The 26,502-nt window shown below is 34.6% G+C and overlaps 1 protein-coding gene across 2 annotated transcripts in view; it reads left to right on the top strand.

Annotated features, from left to right (window-relative positions):
• Positions 1–26,502, top strand: part of HELZ (helicase with zinc finger) — a 132,068-nt gene that overhangs the window by 42,384 nt on the left and 63,182 nt on the right. Inside the window, exons 13-21 of one of the 2 annotated variants that reach the window (XM_079796864.1) lie at positions 3,970–4,237; positions 6,620–6,953; positions 8,302–8,432; positions 14,068–14,247; positions 14,760–14,864; positions 19,862–20,040; positions 22,978–23,096; positions 24,420–24,565; positions 25,795–25,942. In XM_079796864.1, coding sequence (XP_079652990.1) covers positions 3,970–4,237; positions 6,620–6,953; positions 8,302–8,432; positions 14,068–14,247; positions 14,760–14,864; positions 19,862–20,040; positions 22,978–23,096; positions 24,420–24,565; positions 25,795–25,942 — 1,610 coding nt within the window. The remainder of the gene's footprint in view (positions 1–3,969; positions 4,238–6,619; positions 6,954–8,301; positions 8,433–14,067; positions 14,248–14,759; positions 14,865–19,861; positions 20,041–22,977; positions 23,097–24,419; positions 24,566–25,794; positions 25,943–26,502) is intronic. The other variant, XM_079796865.1, reaches the window with a different exon arrangement.

Raw genomic sequence — 26,502 nt, 5'->3', positions numbered from 1 at the left:
TGTACAAACTGGCCAAAAGGCAGTTGGGAATTGGAGAATTGAATTAGGTCTGAGCTTTATCATGTTTTCATACCGTTTTGATAACATTATAAATTATATCCCAATATAATTTGGTTTTACGCACACAGAAATGCAGTGATGGTGTGAAACTAGAATTTGAATAAGAAATATCTCTATCACTTCTTCCACTTGATTGGCTATTCATTGTTTAAGTAAGTTTTTGTCCTTAAATTAATGCTGGGAACGTATATTTCTCTTCCATAAAGTTATAAATTTGGTAGGTCATTTATTTATTAGCTTGGTAGGTCATTTATTTATTAGCTTGGTGTTTCCAAAACTGTGTTCCACAGAAATTAATAGGGGTTATACACATTAATAATAGGTAGAGTTTCATGTCCAAATACATTTGGAAATGGTGCATGCTTTATTTCCCTCTTAGAAATTCACAGTGCACCTCAGTAATTAAGGGCTCAGTGTCTGTCAAACTGATTTGACCATAGAACTTAGTTATACTCATTTATTACTCCTTGAAACTTAAAATCAAGTTACATAGCAGACATTTCTTTTTTTAAAATATATTTTTATTGATTTCAGAGAGGAAGCGAGAGGGAGAGAGAGAGAGAGAGAAAAACATCAATGATGAGAGATAATCATTGATTGGCTGGCTCCTGCACCCCCCACACCAGGGATTGAGCCCACAACCTGGGTATGTGCCCTGACAGGGAATCGAACTGTGACTTCCTGGTTCATAGGTCAACTCTCACTGAGCCATGCTGGTCACACAGCAGACATTTCTAATTTATTGCTCATTATTGAACTAAAAAAAGTCTTACTTTAGGTGATTAAAATTTGAACTGGGAAAATACTCCACAGTTTTTTTTGTTTGTCTTTTACACCAAGCATCCAAACCTTTTTTGTTTGCAGGTCATGAATGAATTTACCCCCTCTAGTCGTTTGGTAATTCTACAAAGTGGGAAGCATGTATAACTTTAACTTTATTTTTTTCAGTGTTTTCCCCTTGTTGACACAATTCGGGTTCAGAAAAGGATACAGTATGTTCTCAAAAAATTTTTTTTAAATTAAAGATGTGCCTCTCAAAAATGTGTAGTATAAAACATCTACAAAAGAAGGAAGTTAGTGAGTTTTCCCCTTACGTAGAAAACTGCATTTACGCCTTCTACAACTTAGAGTAATGGAAAATTTTTGCTGGGCAAAATTGATTTGGAATTCTGCTTTGACTGTCTCTGAAAGCTACCTGTTGAAGATTAATTCTTATATTTAAATTTGGAAATTTGGTATCACACATTTTTCTACTTTGTGTCTAGCAGTGTATGCTAACACTAACATTAAAATTTAGTATGACCTAAAAATGAGCTTCAACTGCCAAATTTAGTTGCTAAATTAAGAACAGGTTATGTAATATTTAATATGATGTGATCAGAAAGTAATAGAAAAATAGATTTAAAAATTGTATATTTGTCAATAAAAGATAAATATAACTGAGTGGAAGCATGTAAAATGTATAAAAATACTCCTATGCTATTACTTTCATGTTTTAATTTTTTATTAGCTTTGCAAAGAGATTGAAAACATGGAAAAACTCAGAAGTGTTTATCTTCTATGTATCAGTTTTGGTGAAAAGAGTGAAGTTGAAATGGATAGCAGAAATGGTAGTTTGGGATTTTTTGGATTTTAGTTTATTGTTTTTGTTTTGTTTTGTTTTGTTTTGTTTTGTTTTGTTTTGTTTTGTTTAGTTTATTGTTAATTTGGGCAGTCAAGACCTGTAAAGTCAGACAAAAATGTTTTCTAAGAATAAGAGTGTGTTACCTAATTTTGGAATTGGGAAACATTTCATCTCATTCTTTTAAAGTCCTAGATAAATATAGCTGTTTTGAGCAAATTCCATATTTAACATGCATTTATTGCATGCTTATTTTGTGCCAGCCCTTGTGCTGAGTCTGTAGAACACTGGGGTTTTTCCTCCTTACTTTCTTCTTATCCACTCTCCAGTTCCTGTTAAGGATATTTTCAAGTCTGCTCTGTACTACATACTGCAAGACAAAACAAACCAACCCTTTGGATGCTTTATTAGAATAGTAACTAGGTGGCTGAAATGAGAGCTGTTGACAGTAATCAGAGGGCAAGGGACGTTGGGAAGCATATCTTGTGCCAGACTAGTTATTCCAACCTCGAATTCTATTTTTGTTGTTAATCTCACCCAAGGATATTTTTTTTCTTTGATTTTTAGAGAGAGTGGAAGGTAGGGGGAGAGACACAGAGAGAGCAAGATTGATGTGAGAGAGACACATTTATTGGTTGCCTCTCACACATGTCCTGACCAGGACCAGGGATTGAGCCTGCAACTGAGGTACATGCCCTTGACTGGGAATCGAACCCATGACTCTTCAGTTCATGGGCCGACACTCTAACCACTGAGCAAACCTCCTAGGGCTATACTGTATTCTTAAAGTAAGTTAGAGAAAATAAAATGTTATTAGGAAAATCATAAGAAAGAAAAAAGTAATATATAGTACTTATTAGAAAAAATCTATGTATAAGTGGATCTGCACAGTTCAAACCCTTGTTTAGGGTCAGCTGTATTTGTGAAGCTATTGTAAAATAGACCATCATTGTCTCATACAGAGTATTTTAAAATGCAAATGTTTAATGAGCAGACCATCTTTAGAGCGTGATGATGATAGTTGCATTTATGTTGCCATTTGATTAATAATAAAACTGGTATATAATAATAAAATGCCTTTTCAAGGAGCAAAGTTTAGAGATTAGAGCAATTACTATTTTTTTAAATTACATTTTTATTTTTAAATTTGGGCCTTTACATTGTAATCATTCTTAAGATACTAGAATAAGCTACTTTCTAATATTGAGAAATTTCTCTTGGTGGATGGCTACATGTTTATAATTAATATGTAACATTTAATGTAGCAAAATCTCTTATTAAGCAAAACATGGCCATTATGCCTTATGCTCTCATGTCAAAGATAGCACACGATAACTTGTCTTTGTACTTCGGAGGCTAACTCTAATCTCTTTTAAATTTTTTGTTATTTTTCCCCTAAAACTTTAACTTGAGTTGTGAAATCATCTTTCCAATTACGTTAGATGAAAACGGAATCTCTGCCTGATAAGTCAGTTAAGGAACCTTTTTTTCTTTTGGTTAAGCTTCACATTTATAGGTGTATGTATGTTCCACCCAACAGAAAAGTAACGTGCTTGCTCCGCAGACAGACTGAGGCTACCCAGGGCTCAGAATCTATGTTACAACGTATTTCACCCTGTGCTGGTATTCAGAGTTGAACAGTCATTCATTTCGATATTGTGCCCTACTTACGGTATAATTTAACTGAGGCTAAACTGGATTTTAAAAAAAATGGCATTGAATGGTACATCATATTTCATTTTAATGTGGAATTATTGGTGTTTTCCATGAATATTTTCTAAAAGGGTTTTGTTTGTTGTAAGTTGACTTTCAGAGTTTCACTGTGTTTTACCACACAAGAAGAAATTTAACCTTTCACAGTTTTCTGATCTTCTCTTTCTATAATGGGACAGGTATTGGTTGGAGGAGGAGAAAAGTGATTGTCACCTGATAGATTTTTGTCTTATGAGGAATTTATCATATCTTCTTCCTAGATCAGATTTCTCTTGCCTGGAGAGTTAAATTCTAAATGTTAATCTGTATTTTTAAGTTGTTAATAACACTTTCTAGAATGACTTAGTCTAGTGTTAAAAAAGATGTTTTCTATATGGATTCCTATTTATGTTATTAAGCTAGACAAAAAGTATTTCTGATGTGGGGAAAATACTCTGTCAAATGGGTTTTTATATTGTTCTGTTTTTAAGAATTTGAGCTTTAGCATATAAAATTCTCTTACCAAATGTACAGGGCATTATTTGGTAATTTTAATGTTGTGCTCTTTTATAAATGTGTGTTTTGTTTCCATCTAGATCTTGAGTACCTGATGCATGCAAAACAACAGCTAGTAACCACAGCTAAGCGTTGGGATTCTTCTTCTAAGACTATTATAGAGTTTGAACCTAATGAAACTACTGATTTGGAGAAGAGCCTTCTTATCAGATACCAAATTCCTCTCTCTGCTGACCAGCTATTTACCCAGTCTGTTTTAGACAAGTCATTGACCAAGACCAACTATCAGTCACGGTTGCATGACCTTCTTTATATTGAGGAGATAGCTCAGTATAAAGAAGTAAGCAAGTAAGTTCCATTAGAAACACTTTTCTTGTTTTTGGTTATCTACCCTTTGGATGTTATTTTTCATTTTGAAAATGGAGGTGTTCCTATGTGAAGACAGATAGTAGAATGGCTGTTATTCAGTGGCTGTTATTTAGTAGCTGGATATGAGTTTCTTGAGGCAAGAACTGTGTCTTGCCCATCCTGGTCGCCCTAGTGTTTTGTACATAGTTCATTTCCACAAGACTCTGCCAGGTGCTGGGAGTCTAAACATGTGGTCCCCGCTCTTTAGGAGGTTTCTGTTCATGGTAGCCAGGGCAAGTACTCAGTGAATATTTGTTTAGTAAATGTACAAAAACTGAAAGAGACTACTTATTTTGAAAAGGAATTTTAAGAATGAAATGATTTAAATCTTCAGGAAAACTATTTGATAACAATAAAATACCTTTATAGCAGTTTATAAATGCTTTAACATATTTTACATTTTATTCATATTCCATAGATTAAGACCACGTGTTTAAATGAAAAACTTATTTGAATCATTATAGAAAAGGTAATTTGAGTGAAGGAAGATGTTAATGAAATAGTTGTATTTGGTAGTAGCTTTCTGCTTTTTAATAAAATGGAACAAACCTTAAAAATTGAACCACAATTATGAGGCATGAACACATTTTTATAAGTAGTTTTCCCTTTAAATATACCCTAACCAACATATTTTTCTTTCCTAAGCTGCCTTATTCTTCTCCCCCCCTTTTTATGGAATTTATTGGTGTGACTGGTTAATAAAATTACATGGGTCCTAAGTTGCCTTATCAATACCTTATCATTAATATTATTAATAGATATTGAATACTCACTGAGGGATATATTCAGAAAAGGAAAAGTGAAAACTTAAAAGATACCTTGTGTTACTCTGTTTATAGATTAAATATGATCTAACTTTTGGAAAGTATTTTATTCAAATTAAATACATGTAAGATTTACAAAATTAGAATATGTATAGTTTTCATTACTCTAAGACTTTCAATTGTGGCCTATTGATGGTCTCTTAAAAGACATCAATTGTTTCTATAGACAGTTCTAATGAAATGGTCAGTTATCAAATAGCAAGGACAGTGGCTTGTATCATATGCATTATTCACATTATTAATATGCATGTATTTTATGTATATTATTGTAGTTTCTTTTTCCTTGAGAAAGGAACACTATGATAAGTCAAATATTGGGATGAGACAGAGCTTACAAGCTTACAGGAATCTTTTTGTTTTTTTTAAATGTTTTTATTGATTTTAGAGAGAGGAAAGGAGGGGGGAGAGAGAGAGAGAGATATAGAAACATCAATGATGAGATCAGCTGCCTCCTACACGCCCCCCACTGGGGAATGAGCCTGCAACCCGGGCATGTGCTCTGACCGGAAATCGAACCATGACCTGCTGGTTCATGGATTGATGCTCAACCACAGAGCCCCACTGGGTGGGTGACAGGAATCTTTAAGAGATCATTTTGGAATACCATACCAGACATTTAGAAAATATTATAAATTAATTTATGTTTGTTTAATATTTTATTAAAGTTTACAAATTATTCCATTTACATTACTTTAGAACTTAAAACTAAATATCAATAAGCTTATGGATTATTGTTTTTAAGTAAAAATTTATCTGAATGAAAAAAGAATGAACCCTACAAATTTGTGGAGATCAGATTCTGATCAAGAAATTAAGTAGATGAAAATTTACTACAAGAGCATCTTGGAATAGCTTCAAGCCACTTGAAGAGAAGCCTAAAAATATCTGTAATACAAAATGAGCACTGGTGGCAAACAACGTTGGTATATTTCTGGAGGGCTGTTTGGCAGTTTATAATAAGGGTCTTTAGAAAGGTTGAACCTTGCCTTGATGTAGCCATGAATGGGAATTTGTTTTGGATGTTATTAACAGAGAAATGTTATCATTGAAAGAGAAATTTATGGTTGGAATTTTTTGGTAAAATCCACTTGGAGAACATCAGTTTAATGAAAGTCCATTGAGTTTTCATGCAGTGCCTTTCCTTCTGGTTCTAGGTAATTGTAAAGCCTTATTTGTCCCAATGGTGTGGTCAAACACTTTTATGTAATATTTCATTTTATTAAAAAAATCATACTTAGCTTCATTTTAAATGTTCATACTTTAAAAATTTTGTGTATTCAACACAACTTAATACGTGTCTGGTTACTGAATGAGAGTTAATTCATTAAAAAAAAGTTTTATCTGTTTCCAGCTTGGATTAAAGTCGGACAGTATGTAGTTTGTAGCCCAGTAGAGTTTTAATTTTTTGTATTTTATATTTGATTTATTTTGTATTAATCCTCTAGTTTTTAAGTTTTTGATGTAGAATATTCAAACTCGTTTTCCACTTCTGATTTAGGTTCAATCTTAAAGTGCAATTGCAGATTCTGGCTAGCTTCATGCTCACTGGAGTTTCTGGAGGTGCAAAGTATGCTCAGAATGGACAACTTTTTGGTCGCTTTAAGCTTACTGAAACACTTTCTGAAGATACTTTGGCTGGACGGCTTGTGATGACCAAAGTCAATGCTGTTTATTTATTACCAGTCCCTAAAGAGAAGTTAGTACAGACCCAGGGAACCAAAGAGAAGGTTTATGAAGCTACTATTGAAGAAAAAACAAAAGAATATATATTTTTAAGGATATCCAGGGAATGCTCTGAAGAACTTAATCTTCGGCCTGACTGTGACACACAGGTATGTTTCAAGTGTGGCAACGATTTCCTTATCAGCTGATACTCTTCTGGTTTGGTTTTCCTCCTTCTGCCATAACCCAAAGTGATATACTAATGGGTGGAGAATTGAACCTCTGGTAACTCTCAGAGAAAAGCAATTCTCTTTAATCTAAGTAACATCTGAAATGTTCCAGATTTATACAAGGTCAAGTTTTCTGATTCGAGTTTAAAATCAGTGATGGAGGAACAGATAGAAACCAAGTTACACCCTGGGACAGTTCTCATCTGAAGTTGTATCTGCTCTTGTTCTCTTTATCTTTGGATTCTTTGCTGAACTGTGTGTTCAGGTGCCATATTTAACTGGAAAGCTAATATTTTTTCTTTTTAACCATAAGATAGTGAATATTGTTTATTAATAGAAGTTGATAGTATCTTAAGGGCTGGTTTTATCACTAGGGAGATGATATTTCACAGATGTTCTACTGATTGTAGCAAATGTGTTCTTGATAGGAATGATGTAATCAAATAACCTTTAGAGCTTAAGTAATTTCCAAGTGCCTCAGTTTTTTTAGGTGTAGAATGAGGTTAATAATAGTATATACATTATTGATACTATTAAATGAGATAATATATGTAAAGTGTTCATTATAGTACCTGGCACTAAATAAACTAAGCAAACATTAGCCATGATAATTATTATCCTATACAATATCCTATATCAGTGATGGCGAACCTATGACACGCGTGTCAGCACTGACACGCGTAGCCATTTCTGATGACACGCGGCCGCTGAGGCAGCCGCATGCCGAGGATGAAACATTTGCTGCTCCTGAGGATGAAACATTTACAAAATAATGTTTTTTCCTCAAAGTGACACACTACATGAGTTATGCTCAGTTTTTTGGCGAAGTTTGACACACCAAGCTCAAGAGGTTGCCCATCACTGTCCTATATAATAAAAGCCTAATATGCAAATCAACCGAATGGCGAAACAACTGGTGAAATGAGTGGTAGCTATGATGTGCACTGACCACCAGGGGGAAGACACTTAACACAGGAGCTGCCCCCAGCCCACATGCCCCAGGCCTGCCAAGGCGGGTGCCAGCGGGGGGCCCCCCCCCCCACATTGCCCCCAGCTGATCGCCCCATTGGTTGCCCTGCAGATCAGCCCTGATTGCTGTCCAGGCCTAGGAACTCTACCCATGCATGAATTTCGTGCATCGGGCCTCTAGTTAGAATATAATTGTACTTTAAAAGAATCTCTAAACTTGGTTCCCCAAAAAGATTATTTTCACAAAATATTCTAGTGAGCTGCAAGTGTTGATGTTTACTTTCATGCTTAAAAAATTATTTTTAATCTTATGTTTTAGGTTGAACTTCAGTTTCAATTAAATCGATTACCCCTCTGTGAAATGCATTATGCACTAGACAGGATCAAGGACAATGGGGTTTTATTTCCAGACGTCACTATGACTCCAACCATACCTTGGAGTCCCAACAGGTACAAAAAGGGGATATCTCATTAAAGGACGTTATGCTAATGTTAAATTAAATGTCTGTGCTAGATAACTCAGGCATACCTTTGTAAGAAAGTTTCTCTCGCCCTAGCTGGTTTGGCTCAAGGGATAGAGAGTCAGCCTGCGGACTGAAGGGTCCCAGGTTCGATTCCAGTCAAGGGCACATTCCTGGGTTGTGGGCTCGATCCACAGTGGGGGGCATGCAGGAGGCAGCCAATCAATGATTCTCTCTCATCATTGATGTTTCTATCATTGATGTTTCTATCTCTCTCTCCCTCTCCCTTCCTCTCTAAAATCAATAAAAACATATTTTAAAAAAAGTTTCTCTGTATTCTTCAGAAGACATTTTATTAGTTGAAAAATGAGAGTAAAAGAATGCAACATTTGAAGTCTATCATCTATTTACTTTTCCTCAGTATCTTAATGAGTTCTATTGCTTTTCTCAACAGCCTTTATAGAATAACAAGCAATTTAGAAATATGTTTGAGTAGTTGAATGGGAAAATTAGAGCCTTTCTATAGTGTTTAAAGTAATTTCAAATAATTTTTGAATATTGAAGACATTTTTGTAATTTAGCAAAATGGAGACAGTGTCATAGAAGATATCACTTCAGAAACCATTCGCAAGTTAATGGTTGTGTAAATATTTTTCTGCTTAAATTCTATTTGGCACTTCTTTACATAGTGTAATTAAATATGATACTTCTATTTTGTTTCCAGAGTAACAGCGGTGATGCCTGCATGACTACATCTTTCTTTTCGTCCTTTTCACTGGGTTTTATCCTCGTGGCCCCTGCTCCTCTCAGCTCACTCCAGCTTTTTTTCTTTTTTAAATCTCAGTTGCTTTACACAGGAGAAGTTTATTTATCACTTGTCAATCCAATCATGGTAGGGTGGTTCTCCCATCTCTGATGGAGGCTCTGGTATCTTCAGTAAGTGGTTTCCAACGTCACCCTGGGTGTTGGCATCCAGCTGGCAGACAGGGGAAGAAAGCACAGAACATCATATAGGAAATTTTATGTGCCAGGCCTAGAGGTGGCATATATTCTCCTCACATTTTATTTCTTCTGGTCCTAAAAACAGAACAAAATAAAATATGCCTTTCAATACAAAAACTAAATAATTTGTCCCTTGTTTACTTACCCTAACTATTCTATCCCCATTTTTCTTTTTATTGCCCCATTTCTTGAGCAGGAATAGTCTACATATTTCCAGTATTCTTTATTCATTCTGTAATTTCTGTTTTTTACTTCCTCTCTCTCCTGAAAGTAATCATTGATCTACTAATTGTAGAAATTCAGTGACAGCTTCCCAGGTCTCATTTGATTCAGCGTCTTTGCATCCTTCCCTTTCTTCCTATCCTTACAGCCCAGGTTTTATTTAGAGCTGAACTATTTCAGTCCTTTCTAGTTGGTCTTCTGTCCTGCTGTCTGTGTCTCTGTTCTTTGGGGCCAGCCCTCAGATTTCTTTTAGAGTGAGTTTACTAAAATAATAATTTTATTTCCCTTCTTATGTATCTTTGAAGGTTTCTCTTAATATGTATCTAAAGTCTGAGCAGCTGGTACTAAACTCTATTATGTGGTCTCACTGACAGTGCTTTTGAACAGTATCTTCTCAGTTTCTTTTCCTTTTTTCTACTTGAAACCCTCTTTTTCCTTCTAAATCCCGTAATTTGTCCTACACTTATTTGCCTTCTTATCTTTCTTTTTTTAACTATGTTTTTATTGATTTTAGAGAGAGGAAGAAAGAGGGATAGAGAGATAGAAACATCAATGAGAGAGAAACATTGATCGGCTGCCTCCTGCACACCCCAACTGGGGATCGAGCCTGCAGCCCAGGCATGTGTCCTGACTGGGAATCGAACCATGACCTCCTGGTTCATATGTTGATGATCAACCACTGAGCCACACCGGCCGGTCCTTAATCATTTTTAAGTTTATAGTTCAGTGGTGTTAAGTATACTCACATTGTTGTGCAGTCAATCTGCAGAACTTTTTCATCTTGCAGAACTGAAACTTAATACCCATCTAACTCCACATTTTCCCCTCCCCAGTCCTGTCTTCTCATCTGTAAGTGATCTTCTCTCCCTGAAGTAATCTGTGCTAAATGTTGATCTATTGAATATTTTTTTCAAGATTTAGTCCAGCTCAAATGCTCTCTCCTTCAAGTAGATAAATCTTATCTTTTCATTTCATTATTTGAACAAATATTTATAGGGTGCCTACTGTATGCTAGGTTCAGTTAATTTTGTGTTTTCAAGCATAATTTCTCTCAAATTAATTTTTATTAATTTTTTACATGTCAACTGTTCTCATTAGATTCTGAACTTTTAAAAAAAATTTCAATTATAGTTGAAATTCATTATTATATTTGTTTCAGGTGTACCGTTGTTACACATTTGTATAACTCATGAAGTGATTTCCCCCCCCCCCCCCCAAAGTCTAGTACCCACTGTGTTTTTTAAAGGAAGAGACCACATCTTATTTATTTTTGAATCTCCAGCAGGGCCTTGCACATTGTTAATATATGCCACATTTAAATTAAGAAGAATTTCAAGTTTAAAGAAATATTAGGGTTTCAAATGTGAGGTTATGCCAGTATTAATAGGCATTTACTATATATGCTCACTTCTGAAAATTATATAATATATGACAATGTATTCAATACCCCTGACTGCAAGTATTAACTGTAAAAGTTAACTAAGAAAATGTCAAGTGGCAGAAAACTTTTAAGTAGGAAGAGAGTCCATAGCACTATTATTACAAATAGTAATTGAAATATATCTGGGTTTGGGGACATACTGAGAAACCACTAGCCATTTAAAATTTTTCCTAGAAATGATGAACAACATGGACTGATGAACAAGAACAGAACCAGAAACAAGGAGGCACCGATCGGACTATCGGGCCTCAGAGGGAGGATAGGGGAGGGTGGGGGGAGAAGGGAGAGATCAACCAAAGGTCTTGTGTGCATGCATAAGAGCCTAACCAATGGTTAAGTTCAACAGGGGGTTGGGGAATCCATGGGGAGGGGTGTGGGATGGGAATGGGGGGATGAGGACAAATATGTGACACCTTAATCAATAAAGAAATTAAAAAAAAATAAATAAAATTTTTCCTAGAATAAGATAGAAGTTGAGAAATTATTCTTGGGCAGGTGGTATATAAATTAATTATAACAGTGCATTAGACCAGGATAAAAAAAGAACTTTGAATTAATTTGGTTCAGGGAATAAAATAACACTTGAGAATAAACTTGAGGAGACTTTATATTGTTTTAAATTGTGAAAATCAGAGATGATTTATCAGCATGTATATTGTAAATCTGTTTCCCTTTATTTAGTAGGTGGCACAATAAATAAAGACAATTTGTTTTATTCAGAGTTGACCAACATTGTTAAAATTTCTGATCTGCTTTGAAGCATTTATTTACACTGAAACAATTGATAAGTTGAATGGGCTATATAAATAAATAAGTATTTTAGAATTATACCCATAAATCTGTCATTTAATCTCTTATATATATGTAACCTAATATCTCTTCATTAATAAGATAATTAAAATCCCTGAATTTGAAAGATTAGAGGTTGATTTTAAAACTTTTTCTTGTTTTTTGAAAGTGTACTGGTCAACTTATATTTCATTTTTTTGAAATCCTTAGAAAATATTATAGTAATGGAAACAAGCATTAATTGAGCGCTTATTGCTCAATTATTTTTCTAAACAGGTTGTATGCGTTATCTCATTTGATCTTTACAATAACCATCTGATGCAAGTATGCTGTCTCCATGTAAAGACAAACCATGGGGTCAGGTATCATAGAATCAGAGTAACTCAGGTAACCTAACTGTGGCATCAACATGTAGAGATAGAGGCCCAGAGGTAGGTGGTCCAGAGCTAGTGCAGGAGCTGGAGTGCCACCAAGGACCACGGTTCTCCTCCCCTCTCTGCCATCCACAACATACTGGTTTTCTTCTTGATGCCTGTTGCTTCACAAATACGAGATGGCTGCTGCAGTTTTATTTGCCACGAGCTCATTTCAGCCAGGTGAAGAAGGAAGGCAAAGTAGCAGAAAGGGCTTTCTTCTAGTGAGGCTTTGTTTTTGTTTTATTGAGGACAGAAGCTCTTCTGAAGAACTTCCTCCTACATCTCATTGCCCAGAATTGGGTCTCCTGCAGAGGAGGCTGGGAAATGGAGTATTTAGCTATCTAGGTTCAATAGAGGAAAGGCAGAAAGGCTGCTATGGATGGTGTGGGGATAACCATTCCACAGTATCTGCCACGTGTACTAGATCTGTACTTAGCAATCACCTAAAGCAACTTCTTCTTTGTAGAAGATGAAACATTGCCGGGGACTGGCAGAGTTATGAGGAAATAAGTTGGTTAATGCTTAACTCTGTGGAGTAAAATGCTTGAGCTTTAGTGACTGGCTTATAGGAAATTGAGTGCCACTGGTCAGAGTCCTTTTGTTTTGTACCTAGAAAGGTTTAAATTTCAGAAAAATAAGTAATGGAATGCTTAAATGGCCAATGTTTATTTTCTAAAGTTTTACATTTTTAGGAGAATTTTGTTTGTTTGAAATGATCTATCACAATAATTTTTAAAAACAAAGTGTTAAGATTTCCCATAAATAACTAGCTTCTGATTTAAGTAGAGTACAGCCTCACAGAGGGAATTTTCACTACACCATGTCCTCTCATTTCAGGCTTATTTTGTAGGCACTTTGCACATCTTCTAAGTCTCTTTACACACCCTTCCTATTTTGGTTCACATCCCTATCATTTTTACCATACTTGTTGCGATATTTAGTATTTTAATTTTAGTTATGGGAAAGAATGCTGTTGGTTCTCCACTTGGTTTGATCCCTCTCAGCATCTGCTGTCCATTTAAATCTTCAAAACTTAGCCAAGTCATAGAAGGGACAGTAGGAAGCTGGATCTCATTACAGCAGCCATTTGTGCTGCCGTGACAGGTGTTCTCTATCCTGAAAAATATGACATATGTATAATATTTGTGCGCGTGAAAATACTAGAGCACATTTCATGTTGTTCAGCCTTTAAAAAAAACTGCTGTTTTCTGAATTAAGAACTTTGTAAAAGTTTGATATCTCTTAACTAGGGACATATAGGTTTTTTCTTTTCCCCTTATTTTAAACGTTACTAAGAGGTCTTTGAATGGATTGGAATTTGGAAATCAGTTAGTTTCCCTTTTGCATTTTATTTGCTATGCAAAGAAACTATTACTTCATTATTACCAGAAAAAAAGGTTATTTGATGCTTTTATGTCACAGAGGGTATCTACATTTTAAAGACATTGTCATTACTATACAGACTTGGCAGAAACTAGACTAATAGTGTGTGATGTCTTTAGGTTACTTATCTTTTTGCACTTGGAATAGGACAACATAACTAAAGTGACTTTTGATCAACATAGTAAAATTGGGTAATTTTCTAAGAAATAATTTTAGAATAAGCATTGATTTTTATAGATGCTATGTTATTTCAGTATTTTTTATTTCAGTATTTTTAATGGTCCAGTGAAATTCAAGATACTTGTATGTTGTGTTCTGTTTATTAGTAAGATGTGCTTGTTTAAAGTAACCTAAAATTTTATTTTCTACAGACAATGGGATGAACAGTTGGATCCTCGACTAAATGCAAAACAGAAAGAAGCTGTACTAGCCATTACAACCCCACTTTCAATACAGCTGCCTCCTGTTCTCATCATTGGACCCTACGGGACAGGCAAAACCTTCACGCTAGCTCAGGCTGTAAAGCACATACTCCAGCAACAGGAGACGAGGTGAGATGGTGAGGGGTGTGCTCCGATCTCATTACTAGGACACAGCCTTTGTCCTTGTTCGGAATTCAAAGTGAGGGCTAGCAACAAAATTTTCTTCCAGTTTGTAAACGTTTTAAAAAATACAAAAGAGAAAAAGACCTACACTCAAACCCCAAAGCACTAAAATTTGAATTCTCTTAAAACATACTGTTTTAAAAATTGACAACATAGAGAATGATATCTTTAAAATAGCCAGCAAAACCCCAAGTCTGCTAAAGAATTTGATTATATGTTAGAAAAAGTAATTTTATATGTTGGATTTTGTAATTTTAGGGGACTTATTTCTGTTATAGCATAAAGAGTAATACAATTTGCTTAAGAGCATTATTCAATAATATGATAGAGGTTACTGAGTAGGTTGAGGGAAATGTATAAAGTTAAGATGGCCACTGCTTTTTTTTTTTTTTTTGGTATTATACTGCTTGAATAGTTTTGTGTTTTATCATTCTTTTTATTTGCACCATTTATTTCAGCAGGATTCTCATTTGCACCCATTCTAATAGTGCTGCTGATCTCTACATAAAGGATTATTTACATCCCTATGTAGAAGCAGGCAATCCCCAGGCAAGACCTCTCAGGTATTTTTTAAGGCTTATTATGTATCTGTATCACACTTTATTATTCTTAAGAAAAGGTGTCTGTAAAGATTTTAGTAACTTTGAGAATACCAAAATCTTTAACTCTGCATTGGCATTTGGAGGTAATGCCTTTTGAAGAAACCATTTAAAATTAAAGAAAAATTGAAAAATATTTGACTGTTCACATCTTAAACATTAAGTAAAGAAAAAGACATCCTTTTTTAAGTTTTGAATGTAAAAATGTTGTTATAGTCTGAGCTGATTTTGATGTGTACCTCTAAAAGCTACTATGATGAAGTATCATAAATATGATTTACATAAAATGTAATTAAAATTCTAGCATATTTTGTATGGCAGAGTAGTCATGCATGATAGTTCTTTATGGAAATAAGATTTTGACTGTGATCATGCAGGTAATTCATAAAAGCTACACATTAGAGAAGCATGAAATACTGAAGTGATTTCTGCAACAAAATGTAATTTACCGGTATTTACAACTTTTATCATTTACTAGACAAAGTGTCCAAGAAAATTTTAGGTTCATATAGAAAGGTCCTTCCAGTGTATATGGAGATGAAAGTACTTAAATAGAGGATTGTGGGGGAATAAAATCCTTTTCTTCAGAAAACAATAAAGAATCATTAGATGGTTGTTTATTATACCATTTGCTTTCATTGTTATATGAATTAATGTTCAGTTTGCCATTTTATAAACTAATATATCATGTCCTGTGTTGTTTGAATACAATTATTGTTTAAAAATTAATTTCTAACACTTTTGAATCATAATTCACTAACTTTTTATTTGTTGAGCCTAGGCATGAATAAAATGAGATTTTGCTATTTCTTTACTATTCATAACCCAAGCCATTTGAATGATTTTGCAGTTGCATTAAAAAGAACAAATGAGAAAAAAGTGGCATGGCCTGTGAACACAGGTTTTTATATCATACTTTGTTTTCACCCTTGGAAATTAGAGCAGAAATTAATTATTTTCAATATAATTCAGTTGTGTTTAATAAGAAAACATCACATGTATACAATCACTATAAATGAAAATGTGGTATTTGCCAGTGGCTAAATTTTTCAATAGCTAGTTTGCTTCAAATTCTAATCTTTTTTAGCTCATAAGAGAAAATTGGATAGCTAGTAGCATTTTTGCTATGAGTGCACTTATTTAATGGAGATGTTTGTTTGCTTTGTTGTTGGTAGAGTGTGTGCATGTGTGTTTATTTTTGTGTTATGTGGGAACCATAGCTATCTCAATTATCGTGGTCTACTTGGCTTGGAAATAATGGAGTAAAAGCTTCTCAAATGTTGGTCAGCCTAGCATAGGTCATTTGACATGTGGGGCAGTAGAACTGTTGTTGATAAACATTAAAATCCATCATTTGACTATCATTATGCTTAGCTTTCCCTTGTAAAATTATTATGTGTTGGTGGTTATGATTCAAAATATAGTGCATCTAAATAGGTACAATAAGTTATGTTTCAATAGGGTACATGTGTAGTTGTAATGGCCCCAATTCAGAAATTTGCAATCTAAGCAGAAAATTATCACCTCCACACAAATCTCAGGAGTGGTTCAGTCAAGATGGAAAAATATTTAAGTACACTTAAATACAAATTTTATGTTACTTCATTTTACTAATGGAATAAAATAAGAAAAGGCTTGAATTCCCCAGGTGTTTTTTTTTTTTTTTAATGTGGCCCTACATTTTCACAATAGTTTTTTTCTAATTAACTCATGAGTATTAACTCATGAATGTATTTCTTTTTAAAAAAATATATATTTTATTGATTTTTTTACAGAGAGGAAAGGAGAGGGATAGAGAGTTAGAAACATCGATGAGAGAGAAACATTGATCAGCTGCCTCCTGCACACTCCCCACTGGGGATGTGCCCACAACCAAGGTACATGCCCTTGACCGGAATCGAACCCGGGACCCTTCAGTCTGCAGGCCGACGCTCTATCCACTGAGCCAAACCGGTCAGGGCTCATGAATGTATTTCATATGAGGATTAATGCATTGAAATGTTAGGATCTATTACTACATTAACTCAGTTTTATTTATAATTTTCTTAATGGACAATAAACTTGCAAGGTATAGGAGATGGGATAGAGAAAATTAGAATGGCTGAGCACTCTGAGGAGATGAGCTTTATCTGAATTGTCCCAAAATGCAGGGGAAAGAATACAAGAATGCATAAAGCGTCTGCATATGACCTTGAAGATGTGGTGTCTCTATGGAGTAGGATTGATGAGGAGTTTGCTTTTTTCACAGTATAGTTTAGAGCAGGCTTGGTAAATGTGATAAAGTGTGAAAATACTCATAAACATTAAATAGTTAATGCAGTAAATATGTTTAAATATGCATCCTTACAGTTAAAATGCATAAAATTCTATTAGTTGCCAGGAGTCAATGTTAAAATATTTGGGGCTGGAGGTTGTAGAAACCATTTTAGATTACATTTAGTTTCAGTTTTTACTTCTTCCTTAGAATTAGATTTTAAATTGGGATAGAGAGGAAAGCACAATTCTGTTCTATGTATGGTTCTGAAGATCGGTATCTGGCACTGGCATAGTTATCACTTAGTGGATAGAGATTATGGAGAAAGTGTGCATTTACTGCTTTTGGGCAAATAGAAGCTATTTGTTTTATATAGATTTTTAAAGAAGCAGATTTTCTTCTGGGATCAGGTCTTTCTGATTCTGTAGTATCTTAAAGTGATAACATTTTTGGGGAAGTTATTAATATGAATTTAATATATGAATAAAATTACAGTGAATTAAAATTTTATATTACCAGGCAGTTTCCTATATTAGGTATCATTATACTTTATGTGGGATATGTGAATGGTTTGTTTCTAGAGATAAATAAATTACTTGGTACATTTTATACTATGAGCCTGAAAGTGTCACTTGCAACTATCAATTCTGCAATTTTGGAAAATATTCTTGAATGTGTTTTAAATAATCTTAGAGAAAGTGTCTCCCTTAAATGTTGCACAAAATGAAAGTACCAAGAAAATATTTAAATCTTTTTGAAGCCAGCACTAGAATATTTTACTTTTAAGGCAAGATAAACCTAATGATCAAACTTTGTATTCTTACTAGCTTCAACATGAGGTAGCTTTCTAAGGTGATGACCAAAAAGTTAGTAGAGAGACTTAGAACTTCAATTTCTGTCTTTTCTTTGAAAAAGAAGCAGTGCTTGAAGTTAGATTTAATGAATAATTTGAAAAATCACTTCAATTTTACATGAAATGTTTAAGAAAATATGAAAAATATTGAAAAGAACAAAGAGGAAAATAACTATAATTTCATCAGCTGTAGATAAATACTACTAACATTTTAGAGTTTAATTTCTAGTAATTTATGTGTTTACATACATATACTTTAATTAAATTAATGTAATCATAATTTATAAGTGTTTTTTTTAGGTAACTGGTAAAATGAGATTTTTTATACATTTTAAAGTAAATTCTGCTTTGCTGATCTGATTAACATTTTTTAAACTAACACTTAAAACATGTTTAAAATTTTTGCATCTTTAAGAAATGATATTGGTTATTTAGGGACATTTGTTAAATACTATATATATATATTTTTTTTTTGCTTTGCTTAAAAGAAGACAGCCAGTTTTAAGTATTTCATGGAGGGTTACAATCCATTTTAGAAGATCATGAGATTAGTTTTTGTGCATTTTATATTTGAGCTGCCTGTGAAATATCTTAGAGGAGACAAAGTCTATATAATAAAAGCCCAATATGCTAAGTGTCCGGTCGTCCTTTCATCCAATCAGAGCTAAATATGCTAATGATATGTTAAGGCCGCTCAACCACTCGCTATGATGTGCACTGACCACTAGGGGGTAGACGCTCCAACTGATAGGTTAGCTTGCTGCTGGGGTCTGGCTGATTGGGACTGAGTGAGGTGGAACCCACCTTGGAACCCTCCCGTGGTACCTCCCTGGCTGGCCAACCCCCAGGTCCCTCCCCAGCTCTGATTGTGCACCGGTGGGGTCCCTCAGCCTGGCCTGTGCCCTCAGGGGTTGTCGGAGAGCCGGTTTTGGACCAATCCCACAGGCCAGGCCTAGGTGCACGAATTCATGCACCAGGTCTCTAGTATTGAATAAAGAGTTAGATATGCATCCTGGAGCTCAGAGGTAAGGTCTTGGTTGGAGAGAGAAAAATGTGTGAGTGATTAGGTTATTGAAGCCAAGGGCCTGGATGAGATTGTTAGGGAGAGAGAACAGAGCTTGAGAAGAGGGGAGAGCCAAGACTAAGACTTGAGGATGCCGACCCTGGAGAAGGAGAAAGAAAGCAGCGGAAGGTTGAGTCATAGAAGCTGAGGGAAGACAGTGTTTCAAGGCGGGTGAGTGGGTGGATAGATGGAAAGGTTGTTTTTGTACCATCTTAGTAACCTATTGCATGCGGCCTACTAATCTTTTCTTTTGCAATTAATGGAAGAGATCCTATTTTTTTTAAGATTTTCTGATTGTCTAAAATTTATTTTGATTAAAAAATTTTTAGAACATTAGGGGTTGATTTAAATATAACTATAAGAATATATTCTAAAGTGAAACGCAGTTAACTTTTTAATTTCTGTTGTATGCATGTAATTCTGTTGTAAGTTAAGTATTTTTTATAAGAATTTTCTAGGAAAAAAGTAATTCCCAAATGGCAATGCTTTGAACTTAAATTTGATGCTTATGAAATTGTTTTCATGTCATTCTGTTTGTAAGATAAATCTGAATACAAAAATTATTAGATGTTTATTTTATGGTAGTGCATATTCTTTCTGTTTGAATCTTTTTTGGTAGGGGGAAGTCACAGTTGTATGTGAAATTCTAATCCAGTAGTGTTAATGATTATCAAATTTATTTGCTAATTTCCAGATATTGTAGGCTTAAATAATAATGTCATTATTTTGATAATCTAATACTGGCTAAGAACTTAATAAAAACAAATAAGAAATATTATCTTCTTTTATAGGGTATATTTCAGAAATCGCTGGGTGAAGACTGTTCACCCAGTTGTGCATCAGTACTGTTTGATCTCAAGCGCACATTCCACCTTTCAGATGCCACAGAAAGAAGATATTCTTAAGCACCGAGTGGTTGTTGTTACGTTGAATACTTCCCAGTACCTCTGTCAGTTGGACCTTGAACCTGGTATGCTGACTGAAGACACAGATATGGGGTTTCTGAATGCCTAGGGCTTCTGCATTCAGTCTAGCCCAGGGGTTGGCAAACTGTGGCCTGTTGTCTGTTGTTGTAAATACAATTTTATTGGATGGAGCATAGCCATGCCTAATTATTTACCTATTTATTACTTATAGATGCTTTTGTGCTACAATAGCTTAGTTGAATAGTTGCAAAACAGATTGTCCGGCCAAGAAAACCTAAAAAATATATATTGTTTGGTTTTTTACAAAAAAAACACGAAAATTGTCAACCCCTAGTTTAGACATTTTAGACATTTTAATGATGACTATTCTATTAATTCTCTAATTATCAGATGGTATTTATTTACTATTGATTATGTGAAAAATTCAAATTTGGACAGTATTGGTGTTTTTTACAGTTTCTCAAGTTTTTGCTTTAAAATACTTTTGTATAGTGTAGACCCAACAATGATCACAATTTTTTTTTTTACATACTATTGAGATTGTTATAAGACAGGAGCTATATAAAATTAAACTGATGTTATACAAAGTACAGATATAAGGTGACAAGAAATTCTGATAAATATGGCAGAACGTAACCATCAAAAAATGGTATCACTTTAAATAAGTTGCTTTGGAAGAATATTCATTTATTGCTGCCATATTATAATTGTTGGCGTGGCTCAACATTTTTTGTTCTCTCCTTTTGGAATTGCTTTCAGAGCCAGTGACAAATTCTTTTGAACATCCTGGCAGGTAGAGACTATTCTGTTCATCTGGTATTCCTGGCCCAGGGTATAGAAACCTGGAGGCCCTTGATAAACCTCTTTTTATCTTAAATAATGAGTGGTGGCCAACTTTCTTTTTTTGAAGGTAGATTTAATTTTAGAAAAGCTTCAAAATATTTCTGAAACATGTAAGTCTTTCTGAGACTGGTAAATAAGGTAGGCAGGTGATCAAACTGAGCAATACCATTAGCGGTAAAAAAAAAAAAGACAAAAAAAAAAAGACGTGCCTCTCAGTAATGAGACTTATTTTCTTGTGCATGCAGCTCATAGCTGGCTGGTGAGGGCAGTTACAAAAGCAGAGTTTCAAAAATGTTTTGAACAGTGACTGCATCATTGGAATGAGTTATATTTCCTCCCAACTGACTTCTTTGAATGGAACAACACTTATTTGAAATGTAAATTTTGGTATGTTTATTTAACAATCAGTCTCATTACTTTATGGTTATACTCTGCATATTTGCCATACAGATTAAATACCCAAACCTCCTAAACAGTATAGTTTTGTGTGAAGGAGTAAAGAATGGCTTTGAAGAGCGAGCGTATAGAAGAATACTTAGTAGAAGTCAACTATGCTTTGTTCTGGGTGTTTAATTATCATATTAGCCCTGTGGAGGGTTATTTTACAGATAAGAAAACCAAGGCTCAGGCTAAATTAGTTTGAGTAATTCAAGTTCCTTTATTAGCTTAAGCAATAGGTATAATAATTTAATGATTTATCTAGTTCCTGATTCAAACCTAGCTCTATTTAATTATAATATTGTCTAATGAAAACAGTAGATATTTTTCACTAGTCTCAGTGTTTCCCTCCAATTTAATTCTGTGTTTATATAATCACCATCCTTAATTAGTCTTAACAAGAAGCACAATTCTTTCAACAGGGAGAAAAATGCATGTGTCCATATCTTGCTTGGGCCACTGTGGGTAAATAGACAACAGTTATTAATATTTGTATTGTCAGCCTTAGCTATTTGTTTAAATGGATGATTTTGAGAGTTATTACTGCATTAGAAAGTTGTATGAACAGATTGTTTGGAATTTGTTGACATTTATAGAAATAGGGATGGAAGTAGAGGCTAGGTTCTTAGGCCAACTCACAGTGGGCTGATTAACTCAGAGTTTTATGTCATCATTCTGTTGAGAAACTACTTCGTGTTCTTTGCTATGTTAGTAAAAAGAGGGTCCCCTCTGACCTCACCGAGTTGGCAGTAGGGGACAACTTTTTCCTTCTCTACATTGGGACAGCAAGGAGGTTTTTGCCTCTTTCTCCCATTTTAGAGGAAAAGGGACTTGTCCTCCTTTCTGTACACAGATTTCTGTGCCCCAGTATGAGTGGCAGTAGCAACCAAGACGTAGGATGCCTCCTACTGTCGGTGTTTGCATCTGGGGGACTTGTGATAATATACTTTTTGACATTTGTTATTAGTTTTTTGCCCCCCAGGCATGATATTTTCATTGTAGGGTCTTAGATTAAAAAACCTATATATATATTTTGTGTGTATATACAGAGTGGGGCAAAAGTAGGTTTACAGTTGTTTGTATAGAAAATAATACACTAATTAATAATACAAGAATAAACTGCTTTGCATATTCACAACCGTAAACCTACTTTTGCCTCTATACACACTAAATCTAATCAAATTAGTGAATAAGCTAATAGATAATCTTAAGATTTTAAAATTATTAACTCTTCTTTATATTAGATTTTGAGTGTGATTTTCTTTATTTTAATATCTAATATGCATATCTAGGTTAAAGTTACTTATGAACTACCATTGTTTTATTTTTGATGTTTCACCGAATACATAGTGAAAGGATTTTGGCCCTCAGTGTTTAGTTGCCAGCCCTTCTTTTTGGTGAAGAGCTGCTATCTGGTATTTTAAATATCTTTAAGTATAGTGATTCAGCTACTAGTATTGGGAGCTTTAGCACCAGATGCCATTTATGTATCTATTACTGAGTAAGATAGTTATTCCTTTTAACCTCTGGTTTTTAAATAATAATTTAAATAGGTGATTTTCTAAGTTGAGGATTCACAACTCTTAAATTAGCACACTAAACTCTTTCTTTAGCAGAAATGAAAAAAACCCCACAAAAAACTGCTCTGGCCTCTATTGCTGCTTTAATATGCTTTACTGTGTTTACTGTGTACATTGTAGGGTTTTTTACGCACATTCTGTTAGATGAAGCTGCCCAGGCCATGGAGTGTGAAACCATTATGCCTCTAGCATTAGCAACTAAAAGCACTCGGATTGTATTGGCTGGTGACCACATGCAGGTAAGTGTCCTCTGCGTCATCATATTCAAAGGAACTTTGAATTATATGTTGATGTTTAATATTATTTTCTAAAATACCCAGTGAAATTGTGCCATGTATTATACTTTAAGTACTTTAAATATTTCTGCACTAATAGTGAAAAATACTGGTATTTTTGAAGGAAAATTATAATCCCACTACAATATCTAACAACATTTTCATGTTTGTTAATTTGAAGTTCAGTTCTCTATAGTATGAATATTTGAATCTTATTTTTTTTTTTATAAAGCAAATTTAAATTCAAATTATTTTTTTTACAATTCCCCAAGTCCTATTCCTACATTTGTTTTCCTGTAGTGTTAATTTTTTGCTATCATAACAAACGAAGTGCTTAATTAAAAATAATGGTCAAAGTCTCAAAACCAGGTCTATTTTATGTATTTGCATACTATGCATGGAGGAGAAATATAATTTTTCTATTAAAATCTGTTTTATAAATCTCTTCTGCCACAGGTAAGATTGAGTCTATATAGTGCTGTAGCTGTCAAGACATCCAGGAAAGAGTTGAATGTGTAGAGGAACAAATTCTGTTTTTGTTTCTTTGCCAAAAGTAATTTAATTTTGTTTTTTAGCTGTCGGAGGTATAATCAAGGATGGCTCCTTTTATACTTTGTCATGAGGAAAAGAAGATTATTTTACAAATTATTAAAAAATTTTTATTCATATGCAAAATATCCTACCAGCTCACCATTATAAATAGTTCATCAATTTTAGTGAAATAACTGATTGGCTGACTCCCCCAATGATGCAATGGCTTGCATTCTTGAAATTATTGAATAGTAGCTATTTATTATGTTGGAGGAGCCCTTTATTAACCTATGTGTAGGAACTCTAGGTCATTGTAGGTATAGTGAAATGAAAAGTTAGAAATTTTAGCCTCATTCTTTATAGTAGTAAAATTGTTCATAGAAAATATATTTTCTGCTTGTTCTAACATTCAGCATGTTCAAGTTTAGTACATCAGAAGTTTCAGCATGGTGGATCTAAAAAATATATATTTTTACTGATTTCAGAGAGGCAGGTAGAGGGAGAGAGAGATAGAAACATCAATGATAATAGAGAATCATTGATTGGCTGCCTCCTGCATGCCCCACACTGGGGATTGAGCCTGCAACCTGGGCATGTGTCCTGACTGAATCGAACCGTGACCTTCTGGTTCATAGGTTGATGCTCAACCACTGAGCCACACTGGCTGGGCCAGCATAGCGGATTTTTTAATGAGTAGGTTAAAAATTACTATTCATATATTTAATTAAGTTTTCTCTGTATGTTTGTCTGTTACAGCTCAGTCCTTTTGTTTACAGCGAGTTTGCCAGGGAGAGAAACCTTCATGTTTCATTACTTGATCGACTCTATGAGCATTACCCCGCTGAGTTCCCATGCAGGATCCTCCTCTGTGAGAACTACCGCTCCCATGAAGCTATCATCAAGTAGGTGTGAACTGCCCTTTCTGTATCACACTTCCTGTGATCTGGCTGGAGGGGACTCAAAACAGCACTGTTTCTAGGGACCGATTATTCCCAGCAGTGTTACATGGTCTCCTGAGTTGCAGATTATGTTTACTTGTATGTTTGTAAAAGAAACTTCAAAAGTCAGAGCTGTAATTTTTCACAGAATAGGGCAATTCTGGAAACTAACACTTTAGGCCCTACTAGCTATGATATATTTTTCTGTGACTGAATATATAGTACACATGTAAAACTATGTGATGTAATAAATAAATATGTTGATAAACTACATAATGGTTTGCTTATTGTGTCTGTCTTATACAAAGAATCTGTTTGAAAGGAAGGAAGGAAGGAAGGGAGGAAGGAAAACCATGAAACTTAGTAATAAAGTTTATGAAGGATTCTGTTAAATATAGTACACATGCGCATCCATAAAAATAAAAATATCATAAGTGACAGCTCAGGGAATAGTCATAAACTGAGTACACCCATGTAACTGGCACCCAGATCATTAAACAGAACATTCCCAGCACTCTGGAAAGCCCCTCCTTCAACCAAAAACTTACAATGTTTTAAAGTTTAGTATGATTTAATAATGTTGATTATGTCAGTCATCTGAAAACCATTTTTAGATTTCTCTGAAACCAATAGAAATATAAAAATTTAGATTTAACTGTGGCTTTGTTAATATCTCAGTATGTGCTTCCTTTGTGATTGTTGCCAGTCATTTGCTGCAGTCCTTGATGAATCAAGTACTAGCTGGTATCTTCATCTGCAAAATGCATTCATTTTATTGTTGAAGACTTGAATGTCCTTCAGTTGTGTGTATTGTTTCAATATCTGAATATCTTTGTTTGCATGTATATGATCTAAATGTATTAACCAAGAAAATATACTAGCTAGCATATTTCCTCACAGAGCAAGATTCTCATCTGGTATTGAACTGTCATCATTTATTCCTTTTCTTTCTGTATTCTGGCTTTGTACCTTACCTAAATCAATTCATTTAGCAATTTGGAGCCTATTCTGATGTCATTGCTGAGATTTTGGAGAAAATCTTGGCCTCATTGGTATTAAATGCTTGGATTAAAATTAATCATGGACATAAAGCAACATTTTTAGAATTGACTGATATATTTATTTTCTTATGGGTGAATTGAATTTTGATAATAGATTGCTCTTTACTTATTTATTTTGGTCTTTTTCTGCAGTTACACCTCTGAGCTCTTCTATGAGGGCAAACTGATGGCCAGTGGAAAGCAACCAGCACACAAGGATTTCTACCCACTCACTTTCTTTACAGCTCGAGGGGAAGATGTACAAGAAAAAAATAGCACAGCTTATTATAATAATGCAGAGGTACCTTAGTTCTTTTGCAAATTGTTAATATTTCACAGTCACATAGTCTGGTCTTGTTGAGAGCATTTATTTAAAATTTTGGGTTGACATCTTATTGGGTGTTGACTTCATTTACATGAAAATAGTATGTAAAGTTCATTCTTTCTTGTATAACTGATTGGTTAAGATGAATCTCCTGTAGGAAACAAAACCTTTGAATTACATGTTGTCTTACGATAAAATACAAAATACATGACTTCATTGAAAAGAAAAGCTGGTGTTATTTTATATATATTACTAGAGACCTGATGCACGAAATTTGTGCAAGAGTAGGCCTTCCTTCCCCCAGCTGCCGACACCGGCTTCCCTCCGGCACCTGGGACTCAGGCTTCCCACGCAGAGGGAGGCCCTGCCCACCCGCTGCAGCCTGCTGGTCAGTGGCCTGGGCCTCCCTCTTTGGGGCGATTGTGGAGCCCCCCGATTGATCTCCCCACCGGCCGATGGCCTGAGCCTCCCTCTGCGGGGTGATCATGGGGCGATGGCTGGGCCCCCAACCAATCACATTGCACCTGCCCTGGATG

Source organism: Cnephaeus nilssonii (genome assembly GCF_951640355.1).
Source record: "Cnephaeus nilssonii genome assembly, chromosome: 19".
In the NCBI taxonomy this organism is placed as follows: domain Eukaryota; kingdom Metazoa; phylum Chordata; class Mammalia; order Chiroptera; family Vespertilionidae; genus Cnephaeus; species Cnephaeus nilssonii.
Note: the sequence above shows the minus strand (reverse complement) of the source record. Positions and strands in the feature narration are given on the sequence as shown.